Source organism: Sorex araneus, chromosome 4, assembly GCF_027595985.1.
Source record: "Sorex araneus isolate mSorAra2 chromosome 4, mSorAra2.pri, whole genome shotgun sequence".
Taxonomy (NCBI): Eukaryota; Metazoa; Chordata; class Mammalia; order Eulipotyphla; family Soricidae; genus Sorex; species Sorex araneus.
In genome coordinates, this window is record NC_073305.1 from 193,841,925 (window position 1) to 193,853,998 (window position 12,074).

Genomic DNA, 12,074 nt, shown 5'->3' on the forward strand with positions numbered 1-12,074 from the left:
AGCCGACCCGTGTTCGAATCCCAGCATCCCATATGGTCCCCTGAGCACCGCCAGGGGTGATTCCTGAGTGCATGAGCCAGGAGTGACCTCTGTGCATCGCCGGGTGTGACCCAAAAAGAAAAAATAAAAAAGAAATGGCATGGAGGACGCCAGGACCCAGGCCGCTGTGAAGGAAAGGCACAGACGGGGCCTGGGGGCCTGGCGGGGGTAATAACGGTGTCTGCGCAGGACAGGAGGAAAGGGGTCGGAGCCTCACGGGCCCACTTTGCCCACGCCAGCCTTCCCAGCAGTGCGCCTCTGAAGGCAGGAAGAGCCGTCCCCTCCCTCCTGGGCTGCATCCTAGAGATGGTGCGTCCCCCGGGGGACGGCGTGCCCTGCTGCTGTGGGCAGGGGGCGGAGGCGGCACCGGGCACGTGAGAGGGTCGGTCAGTGTGCCGCCAGTTTACGTGGGGAATCGGCTGTGCAGGAGCCTTGCAGGTCTCCATGAGGAAGGCTCGGGGTGCCGAGTGGGAGGCGAGCGGGCTGCTCGGAGTGTGCAGTCCTCACACCCGCCAGCGGGCTCTCAGTCCTTGGCGCCGTGTGGGAGAAAGGATTTCGGACAGAGCCGTCCTCGAGGAGGACGGGAGGTACTGGGGGCACCGAGCAGACAACACTCAGGGCCTGGTCACCTGTAACAGGCACATCGCAGGGGGCAGAGAGGGGTGGCTTCTTTGTGGAATGCTGGCCCAGTTATGAGCTAGTTGGGCAAAGAATTGGGCCTGTATTGTCTCATACATAAAAGTACAGATGGGGCTGGAGCAGTAGCACAGCGGGGAGGGCATTTGCCTTGCATGCGGCCGGCCCGGGTTCAATTCCCAGCATCCTATATGGTCCCCTGAGCACCGCCAGGGGTAATTCCTGAGTGCAGAGCTACGAGTAACATGAGCATCGCCAAGTGTGACCCAAAAAACAAAACCAAAACAAAACAAACAAAAAGTACAGAGACTCGGGGGCCGGAGCGAGAGTCCAGAGGGGAGTGCATTTGCCTGGCACGTGGCTGACCAGGGTTCGATCCCCAGCATCCCGTCCATCCCCTGAGCACCACCAAGAGTGATTCCTGAGTGCAGAGCCAGAGTAACCCCTGAGCATCGCTGGGTGTGACCCACTTTCATCCCCCAGAAAAGTAAAGAGACTCAGCCGAGTGTAGTACAGCGGGGAGAACGCTTGCCTCGCAGGCAGCCGGCCTGGGTTTCGTCCCCAACTCTCCCGCTCCCCCAGCGTCCCCCAGGCCTGCCAAGCGTGATCCCTGAGTGCAGTGCCAGGAGTCAGCCCTGAGCCCCAGGTGTGGCACCAAATCCAAACAGACTGAGGGAGGCTCGTGGGGGACCCGATGGCTGGGCCTGGAGACACCCCCAAGGCTCGCCTCCAGGCTTTCCCTCGTCTCTCAGCAGCTCCTGCCCATGTCCACCAGCAAAACCCAGTTTTCTGGGTTCTGCCTGGTCCCTAGGGTGGGGGCGTGGGGTGGTGTGTGTGGGGGACCAAGCCGGTTGTGCTACTAGACAGCACTGAGAGTCAGCCAGAACCTCCAGTACATCTTGGCCTTGCACACAGCTGACCCGGGTTTGATTCCTGGCATCCCATACGGTCCCTTGAACTCTCCGCGAGTGATTCCTGAGCACCGCCAGGTCCACCCCTTCCCCCGAATCCCCCGCCAAAAAAAAATTCCAGAAGACGATAAGAAAGGTCCCGGCACCTTCAGTCTCTGGAGCAGCCTCGCCTCCGTCTCTGAAACCCAGGCGGTGTGGAAGCTTGGGGCCGCAGCCGCCACACCACTCCTCATTCCGGCCTGTGAAATGGGTCACCTTAGCCTCCAGAGCTTCCTTTCTCTGAAACAGGCATCGTCCGCCCCTCGGGGCTGGGTCAGGGTTATATAAGTAGCCGTGTGCCAAGCCCCAGGGAATGGTCGCCTGCAGGTTCCCTCGTCCCCGTTGCTCCTCTCCTTGGAATCGGTGGGGTAGCAGGAGGGAGCTGTGTCAGGGGTCCTTCCAGAGCAGGCAGGTGGAGGGCACGGATGGGGTCACCCTTCCTGGGTCCCTCTGACAGCCACGTGCTGGCGCCAGGGCCTTGCTCTGGGCCGCTGCTGGCAGCCGGGCCTCTCGACCTGTTTTTCAGCTAAAAGGAAGACTTGCCGGGCGTGTTTGCGTTTCCCGACCAGAACTGGCATTGACGTCAGAGTCGGCCTGCCGTGCAGGAGTGACGCCTTGGCACTCTCGGGTCTTAGCTCTGAGCACTTGCCAGGCTTTGGGGAATGTTTATTTTGACCCACTTTGAATCAGATGATATCAGCTTAAACCTGGGGGGCAATTTGTTTTCAAAAATCTTGTTTTGGTTTTTTTTTTTTTCCCGATTTTTCCCTGGAAAAGATACCTGTTAGTGGGGACAGGCGTCCCCCTGGAAGCAGGTGGGGGTGGCAGTGAGGAGACTCTGGTTGGTGCTGCCACCTGCCCTCGGCTGCCTGGTTCTCAGCCATGGATCGAGGCCAGCCCCGCCCGGCTGCGTCGTCAGTGCTGGTTCCTGGGTGGAGGGCAGGCAGGTGGGAGAGATCCACCTCACCCGTGCCTGTTTCCTTCCTTATTACCCGGAGTTTCAGGTACCGAATGAGCAGGAACAATCCTCCTCTTCCCCGAGTCAGAAGCATCATTGTTTGGGTTTTAGAAACATCCAGGCCCTTGGCAAGGTAACGTTTTCATCGCTGGTCAAACGTTTGCCTTGGATGGACTTAAGTCCCAGGTGGCCTCGAGGAGGGAGAGAGGAGACAGGTGTGGCGAGAGTGCCTGGGAGAAGGTGCCAAGTGCCCCTTGGGCACACCAGCCCAGCACGCGCACCTGCAGGGCGGGCACGCTGGCAGCCGCCCTCACTCAGGTCTCAGAATGGGGGTGCTGGGAAGTCCAGAGAATCTTGTTTCTCGAAGCTCCAGAGCCAGGCAGCTCTGCGAAGCACGTGCGTTTCCGGTCAGCCTGCACCCACGCGCCAGCCGCAGCTCCCCCCTCTCGGCCTAGGCGGAGGCGCTCTGGTCCGTGCCTGGAGTTCCACCTTGGCGGCCCCGAGGGTGCATGGAGTGGCGGGGCGAGCCAGGGGGCACCTCCTGGGAACCAACATGCAGGACAACCAGGAGACACCTGCAGCCTGGCCTGTGGGTGACAGGAGACGGACAGACATCATTCTGGGACACACCTGCGGGTCCGCAGGATCCACGGCGGGGGCGCCCTGACGGTGTCTCCGGCTGTGAGGGTGAGGGCCCGTGTCGGGATGGAGAGCCCGGGGGGCTGGCACTCCATCCACGTGCAGTCTCTGGAGTTAAGAACGTGTGCGCTCAGGGCCGGCTCTGCCCGGCTTCACCAGGCATTGCCCCCTCCCCCTCGGCCTGCGTCCTGCCAGCCCGAGCTGAACCATGAAACTTCAAAGAAGAATTCGCTGAACACACAGCTTGTGCTTGGTCTTCTTCAACCATGTGAAGACAAGAACGTCTCTGTTTAGGGGGCGCCTCCCAAGGAGGTTCTCAGGCTGCGGGGGGGGGGGAGCCAGGGCAGGCTTCAGTGTCGGGGTCCGAGAGAGTGCGGAGCTGTGAGGGCCCTGCGGGGCTCCAGAGCACCAGACACCGGTGGCACTGGGGTGGGGTGCGTGCAGGAGCCCGGGGTGGCCCTGGGCTCTGAGCACCCGGGGAGCGAGCATTGCTAAACACAGACAAGCAGTATCTAGGGTGACTGCAGAGCAGGGGTCGGCACCAGAGTCTTTCACCTTCACACTCGGTGTTTTGCCCAGGGGTTGGGTGGTCTTCACCACTGACAGTCGTTGAAGAGATCTCGTGGTCAGAAGGCCTGGGTTTGACCCCTGGCTCTACAGGGTGCCCTAGGCCTAGAGCTGGGAGTGGCCCCAAAAGCCAGAATGAATATGCTAGCGCCCCTTTTCTGTAAAATGGGATTTTAAAGCATTCGTGGTCACTGTTAAGGCTTCTACATGCTGTTTTGATGGCCAGCGAACAAGCCGCCCCTTCCTGCGCCCGTGCTCACGTCTCCCTTTCCATTTGCAGTGACTTAGCTCACGTCTCCCTTTCCATTTGCAGTGACTTAGCTCTGCGCAACTGTTTCCTTACCTCGGACCTTAATGTGAAAGTGGGCGATTACGGGATCGGATCCAGCAGGTACAAGGTGAGTCTGGTCTGTGGGCTGCCGCCCTCCTCATCACCAGCCCAGGTGGCAGCGGGGACCTCGATCCCGAGGGGGACAGGGTGGAGATCTGGTGGTGGCACCTTTGAGTGCAGGGGTTGTACCGCCTTTATAGCAAGGGGGCGTGTGTGCGTGCATGTGTGTGTACATGCATGCATGTATGTGTACAAACATTCCTATCTAAAAATGAGATTTGGGGCTGGAGCAATAGCACAGCGGGTAGGAAGTTTGCCTTGCACGTGGCCGACCCGAGTTCGATTCCCAGCATCCCATATGGTCCAGGAACAACCCCTGTGCATCACCAGGTGTGACCCAAAAAGCAAAAAACAAAAAGTAAAATAAAAATGAGATTTACGTGGGGTCTGAGCAATTGTACAATGGGTAGGACGCTTGCCTTGCACGTGCCCTACCTGGGTGTGATCCCTGGCACCTCCAGCACTGCCAGGAGTAAGTCTGAGTGCTGCTGGGTGTGGCCTCAAAATAAAAATGGATACAGCTTGATGTGCATGATAAACGTCACCTGAGCATGGTCAGTAACAGTCACATACTTCTCTATTCCCTGGTCAGTAAATTTTTAGCTCAGATTCGTTAAACTTGGGCTTTGGATTCCCTGTCCATTTCACCCCACCCCTCCGTTGAGAGAACTGACAGACAGTCCTGTGTCCGTTTAAATTGTGTAGCGCCAAGATTTGGTGTACTTGTTTTAGGAAGTGGTTACAACGGTTAAGGAAAAAATGTATGTTTTTCCTTTTTTTTTTTTTGCTTTTTGGGTCATACCAGGCTATGCTCAGGAGTTACTCCTGGCTCTGCTCTCAGGTACCACTCCTGGCAGTGCTCAGGGGACCATATGGGATGCTGGGGATTGAACCCGGGTCGGCCGTGTGCAAGGCAAACGCCCTACCCGCTGTGCTGTCACTCCAGCCCTATTATGTTTTTCTTGTCATGCAAACTTTTGATGTCATGTGTGTGTGTGTCTGGTCTGTGCATGTGTTTGTGTGTCTGTGTGTGCGTATGTGTGTGTGTATATGTGGAAAGAGTATGTGTGTTTGTGTTTGTGAAATCTGATCGTCTTTCCTGCATGTCGGCTTGAATGAGCCTCATGGCCTCGAGTGTGGGCTTGTTCTTCCTTCTGAGGCCCTGCCGTGTTCCTAGCACACAGGCCACTGTCAGTGCTGACCTTAAAGGGACGTAGGCACGCCCCGTTGCCCTGGCAGAGTGCAGCTGCTGCCTGCTTGGAGGTGTTCCTGGTGCCCCTCTTTTCTGGGAGGGGCCCCCTTGGTTGTTTTTGGGGGGTTGAGCGTGTTTTCTCAGCGTGGCCTGCAGTTGTCATCAGGTGCACCGGAAGTATGGCCGGGCTCCAGATTCTGTGCTCTTCTCCCACACCAGGAGGACTATATTGAAACAGATGATAAGAAACTGCTCCCTCTGCGCTGGACTGCCCCAGAGTTAGTGACCAGCTTTCAAGACCGACTCCTAACTGCAGATCAAACCAAGTACAGTAATGTCTGGTACGTGCCGGCTCCCTTTCTCATGAGCACTTTCTCAAGGAAAGGCGATGGAAGGAGAGGCGGGGACAGAGGTGAGAAGGTCGGTGCCGGCAGGGGCAGCGGCAGGAACAGACTCTGGGCACTGCTGGCCCTCCCCGTGCACATGCGGGAGGCAGGTCTGTTCTCGGGGCCTTCGGCGGGGCCTGGCATAGGACTGGTGTGTGCTGGGTGTCTGTGGAGGGCGTGGAGAGAACACAGCAGCTTGACTCCTTGTGAGCCCTGAGAGGAAGACCAGACCTGCCATCAGCACCAAGTCTCAGTCTGACCGGCAGATTCTCTCCCAGCTTGCTGAAAGTGTCCACATTGTTTGCTGGTGTCCTGGTCTTTCTCTACCTCCTACCTGCTTTTGGGTAGTTTTTTATTTTATTTTATTTTATTTCTTTTTGGTTTTTTGGGGGGTCACACCCAGTGATGCTCAGGGGTTGCTCCTGGCTCTGCACTCAGGAATTACTCCTGGCGGTGCTCAGGGGATCATATGGGATTCTGGGAATCGAACCTGGCTTGGCCGCGTGCAAGGCAAACTCCCCCCCCTACTGTGCTATTGCTCCGGCCCCTGGGTTAATTTTTTAAAATAAGTTTTTCCCCCTCTTACCTTGGAACCTGCATATTATATTCCTTTGCTTTTGTTGCTCTCCCTTAGACATTGTAACATGGATATTTCACTTACTAAAGTCTAATATTAATTCCCTTTGTTCTCTTTCTGAGTGGTAAAAGGACCTCAGAAATTCACATTCATTAACTCTCTCTCTCTCTCTCTCTCTCTCTCTCTCTCTCACACACACACACACACACACACACACACACACATCCAATTACGTTATTATCGTAGGGCATGTTAGTCTTTTTTTTTTTTTTGCCTTTTGGGTCACATCTGGCGATGCACAGGGATTACTCCTGGCTTTGCACTCAGGAATTATTCCGTGTGGTACTCGGGGGACCACATGGGATGCTGGTAATTGAACCCGGGTTGGCCGTGTTCAAGGCAAACACCCTACCCGCTGTGCTATCACTCTAGCTCCCGTGTTAGTCTTTTTTTGTAACTTCTCACCATAATAATTTTCTTAGAGTCACTATTTAGGTATATCCATATGATCAAATTATTTTGCACTTTATTCTTTTCCTGTTAATTCTCAGACTTTCCATCTGGGACTATTTCTTTTGCTTGAATGTTCTGAGGTGTTTCTTTCAGGGGCTGGAGTGCAGCTTTGCATGTGTGAGTCTGGAGTTTGAGCCTCCCGCCCTGCCACAAAACAGTGGCCACCAAGGATGTGTGTCAGTGTGGCTGTCCGTGCTTTCGGAGGTCCAGACGTGTGTTGATTTTGTTCTCATGTTTAAGTACATTTTTACTCGCAGTCAGGATGCATTTATTCTGCTGTTTTCTGATTTCTTGCGCTTTTCTCCCCGGCTGTCACGCTCTCTCCCCTGTCTCTCTTCCTTCCCCCAGACCCCTCAGAACCCTCCATTCTGCTAGGATCTTGGGTCGTCCCGAGGAGCTTCTACTCTTTGGGGCGGCATAGCACCTTCTCCCTGCCGTGTGCCTCTTCTCCCTGGCTTTGGGCCGAGTGTGGGGATGTCGACCGTGTGGGGCATGAGGAGGGGGTGCTCACTTGCCCTCATTTGAAGCGAAGCTGCTTCCTGTGCATCTGGCTGAAGAGCTTGCCCTGGCCTGAAGGCAGGAAGAAGTCACCACTGGCTTTCCCACAGGTCCCTGGGTGTGACGCTCTGGGAGCTGTTCGCCAACGCTGCTCAGCCCTACTCCGGCCTCTCGGATGCAGACGTCCTCCACCAGGTCATCCGCCAGAGGGACACCAGACTCCCCAAGCCGCAGCTGGACCAGCCCTATGCGGAGCGATGGTGGGTGCCCTGGGACTTGGCGGCTTCAGAGGCTTGGGGAGCCCCTGCCCTGCCATTTGCTCGGGTGCCCATTGGAAGCCACAGATGGGAAACAGTCTTCTGTGCTGTTTCCGCCCATTTTAGAACGAACACCTATTCTTTGCGTTAATGATGTTTGTGAAAAGTGCAGGCAGGGAATGTATTGGAACATGAAGTAAGAAAGATTAAAAAAGATTTAAAAAGTCTGAGCCATGGGGCTGGAGCGATAGCTAGCACAGCGGGGAGGGCATTTGCCTTGCATGTGGCCAACCCGGGTTTGATTCCCAGCATCCCATATGGTCCCCTGAGCACCACCAGGAGTAATTCCTGAGTGCATGAGCCAGGAGTAACCCCTGTGCATCACTGGGTGTGACCCCAAAAGCAAAAAAAGAAAAATACCAGTCTGAGCCTGTGAGCGAAGCTGCTGGTAAAGGGATTTCTGTCCAGAAGTTGCTTCATTTTGGTGGGGGAGAAGGAAGGGAATAGAGGTGCCAGGATCCAACCCAGGGTCTCAGATACGAAGTTCTGTTTTCAATTTAAATGTTTTTAGTGGAATGGTTTTAAATGAAGCTATTTATATTTTTGATCTCTAGTATGTGAGAAAGATAGCATAGAAAGGATAATATTTAATTTGGCAGTTGAAACTAATTTTCATAATGTATGTTGACATTTGCAAAACAAATGTACTTTCTTTTACAAATTTTTAGATTTATTCCTTGGGGCCAGTTTATACCACACATTTCTAATCGGAGTCAGGGTCGGCTCTCCTGGACCTCTGTGGGCAGCACCCCGTGCCCAGCTGCTTCACCTCTGAGCCCGGCCGCTCCTCCCTGCTTCTGGGCCACGCACAGCCCTGCAGAGCGGACACTGGCGCATCTGTACACGCAATGCTTCAGACCCTCTGTGCTCCTCCCGTCTGCTTGGGACGCGGTTTATGATGCTGGCGGTTCCAGTAGTGCATCACGGGCCGGCCCCTGGGTGCTGCCTTGTTGCGGACCCCCTCAGACTCCGGCTCTGCCCCTCCTTCAAGTACAGGTGTGCTGAAATTCGAGCGGCCTGGAGCTGGGCATTGGCCCCAGGGCCTCACAAGCAGAGCACGTCCCCTGCTGCCCAGCTCCGTCCTACCAGGTACAGGCTGAGGGTCCCTGTGAAGTGAGTGATTCCGGCACCTTGGGTCACTGGGCCGATCCTGAGATCCCAGGTCAGGACACAGGTGTGCCTTGTGCAGGAGCCGCCCAGGGTCCAGATTAAGTCCAGCTCTGCACTTTGTCTGTGGTGCGTTTGGCCCAGCGTCCTTGGGAAGTGGCTTCTCACCTTGGCTCTCGTTGTCGGCAGGTACGAAGTGCTGCAGTTCTGCTGGCTGTCCCCGGACAGGAGGCCGGCGGCCGACGCCGTGCACCGGCTGCTCACCTACCTGCGCATGCAGAGCCAGAGGGACTCGGAGGTGGACTTTGAGCAGCAATGGAACGCCCTGAAGCCCAACAGCAGTGGCAGGGACACGGCCAGCAGTGCCGCCTTCCCCATCCTGGACCCCTTCCCCCGGGACCGGCTGGGGCGGGAGATGGAGGAGGTGCTGACGGTGACGGAGACCAGCCAGGGCCTGAGCTTCGAGTATGTGTGGGAGGCGGCAAAGCATGACCACTTCGACGAGCGTGGCTGCGGGCCCCCCGAGGAGGCCCTGTCCTACACGAGCGTTTTCTTCCCGGGGGAGGTGTTCGAGGGCGCGCTGTCGGAGCCCGGGCCGGGCAAGCTCGGTGGCGGGCAGGACGCCCCGCTCCGCGCGCCCGGTGTGGTGCCCGTGTTCGATGCGCACAACCTCTCGCTGGGGAGCGACTACTACATCCAGCTGGAGGAGAAGAGCGGGAGCCACGTGGAGCTCGACTTCCCGCCTGCGCTGCTCACCACGGAGATGGACCCCCCGGGGAAGGGCCCCGGCGACGGGCCCCCGCTGGTGACACTCAGGAGCCTGGACCTGGAGGAGTCCAGCGTAGATGAGGATTTCTTTACGAGCACTGCGGACCCCAAAGACTCGGGCACCCCAGGGGACGCGCGTGCACCCGGCGCCCTGGACAGCCCCTTCAACAGTCTCTTCAGTGACCTAGACGGGGCTGAGCAGCTGCCCGGCCACCAGAAACTGTTTGACTTGTTGGACCTCAACGGGGTACAGGCCGACTTGAAGCCGTCGGCGCTGATTCCGGGGCTGCGCGCCCCCGGGGAGCCCACGGCGGCCCACCCCTCAGAGAAGGAAAAGTCCCCGAAGCTCTTTGACCGAGAGCCGCTCTCCCTGGCGGGAGACCTACACCAGGGTCCCTTGGCCCACCTGGACGTGGAGGAGCTGGCGGAGAACTTTTTATTTCTTCAGGAGAAAAACCTGCTCAGAGACTCGCCCTCCAGCCAGGGACATGTGAGCGATCTTCAGACAGAGCTGAGAAATGCGGGTTTCACGGACGCTGTGCCCGACACGCCGCCCAGCAGTCTGGACACCAAGCGCCGGCTGGCGGGGGGCCCACAGGACGGCGAGACGGGGCTGAAGCTCCAGGCGGCCCCCCCCAGCCCCGTGCTGCCGCTGCCAGCGCCCCCCGCAGTGCAGGCACCACCTACCTCACTCGAAGCGAAGGGCACGCCTCGGAAGGGGCCCCCGGAAGGCCCCCTGCAGCAGGGAGAGCCCCCGTCCCCGCGTCCAGCCATGGGGACCCATGAAGACAGGCTGCCCCAAGAAACCATTCCCGACCCTGCCCCCATCCCCACCCAAGTTCCCACCAGCAGTGCCGGGAGCCAGGAGGCCGGGAAGGTGAGTACCGGGAGCGGCCAGGCAGAGCCGGGCGGGAACGCGCCACACGCGCTGCTCGCCATGGAGCCTCCTGCAGAGGCAGTGGCCAGGGAGACCCTGGACCAGCCGAAGCGCCAGGACATCGCTCCGGAGGCTGGCTTGGCGTCCACCCTGTCCTCGGACTCCGCCAGCCAGGACAGCCTGCTGGAGGACAGCCTGTCAACGCCCGGCCCCGCCTCTGCCTCCGAGCAGCTGGCCGACACCCCCGACTCGCTGGACTCACTGGACGGCCACGAGGTCCTGCTGGGCTCACTGGGCGCCCGCACACCCCAGAAGCCGCCGCCCCCTGACAAGCCCGCAGACAGCGGCTACGAGACAGAGAACCTGGAGTCCCCTGAGTGGACGCTGCACCCCACCCCTGATGGCTCCTCGGCCTCTGATGCGGCGCCCACAGGCCATGGGCCGGGCAACCTGTCCCCCAATCCCATTATTGTCATCTCGGACATGGCCGATGGGCCCCAGGTGACCGCCCAGACTGCAGTGCTGGGGGCCCAGAGCTCATACAGAGACTCCGCGTACTTCTCGGATAACGATTCTGAGCCCGAGAAGAAGTCCGACGGGGTCCCCGGCACCTCGACCCTGGCTGCAGATGAGTCCTCGCCCGAGCTCCAAGCTCTGGAGCCAGTGGCTGACTCGGGGGACAGCTGCCCGGATCCCCATAGGAGCCCGCCAGGCCAAAGCCATGAGTCCAGTTGGCCTCTGCCCGGCACCCCGGCCAGTGTCTCTCTGGAGGCGCAGCCCCCTGAAGATGAGGCTAGCAGCCCCCCGAGGGCACTGCATTTGGAGCCGAGCCACGGCGACGCCTGCGAGCCCCCTGGCGACCGGATCTGCACTCTCGCCTCCACCGGCACCAACACCAATGAGCTGCTCGCCTTCGCCGCCAGCCTCCGCGCGGGCAGTGCCCCGGAGCCGGGGGCCGACAAGCCCTTTGCTGGCCTCGGCGACGGCCCCAAGTTGAAGGAGCCAGACATGGAAGGGAGGTTCCTGGGGAAGCTGGGCGTGGCGGGCGTGCTGGGCCTCGCTGAGGACGGCATGGACGCGGACGAGGAGGACGAGGACAGCGATGACTCGGATGAGGACCTGCGGGCCTTCACCCTGCACAGCCTCAGCTCTGAGTCCGAGGACGAGACGGAGCATCCGGTCCCCGTGATCCTCAGCAGCGAGGACGGCCGGCACCTCCGCAGCCTCCTGAAGCCTGCCGCCGACCAGCTGCCCCCAGACTGGAAGAAGGACAGGAAGGCAGTGACCTTTTTCGACGATGTCACCGTCTACCTCTTTGACCAGGTATCAGTCGCCACTGAGAGTGGGCGCGGAGGTGGCGCGAGCTGTCCTGGGGCTCTGGGCACAGAGCCCTCAGTCTAGGTGATTTGATTTGGGTTTGGTTTTTCTTGTTTTGGGGCCACCCCAGCAACACTCCTGGCTCTGAGTTTGGGAATTACTCCGGGGCCCAGCAGGGCAGGGAGTGTGGGGCCTGCCCGTCTCTTCCGCTGAGCCCTTTGACTTATTCTTTAAATGTGCATTAAGATTCTTTTCTGGCTCGTCCTGGGGGTGGAGCGGACAAAGTCTCCACAGTGCCTCAGCTGCATCCCGACCCCGTAGACCAGACCCACGGCTCTGCGT

The 12,074-nt window shown here is 58.7% G+C and overlaps 1 protein-coding gene across 2 annotated transcripts in view; it reads left to right on the forward strand.

Annotated features, from left to right (window-relative positions):
• LMTK2 (lemur tyrosine kinase 2) overlaps positions 1–12,074 on the forward strand; it is a 73,485-nt gene that overhangs the window by 53,706 nt on the left and 7,705 nt on the right. For both annotated transcript variants that reach the window (XM_055134492.1, XM_055134493.1), the window contains exons 8-11: positions 4,103–4,187; positions 5,592–5,713; positions 7,457–7,606; positions 8,960–11,738. In XM_055134492.1, coding sequence (XP_054990467.1) covers positions 4,103–4,187; positions 5,592–5,713; positions 7,457–7,606; positions 8,960–11,738 — 3,136 coding nt within the window. The remainder of the gene's footprint in view (positions 1–4,102; positions 4,188–5,591; positions 5,714–7,456; positions 7,607–8,959; positions 11,739–12,074) is intronic.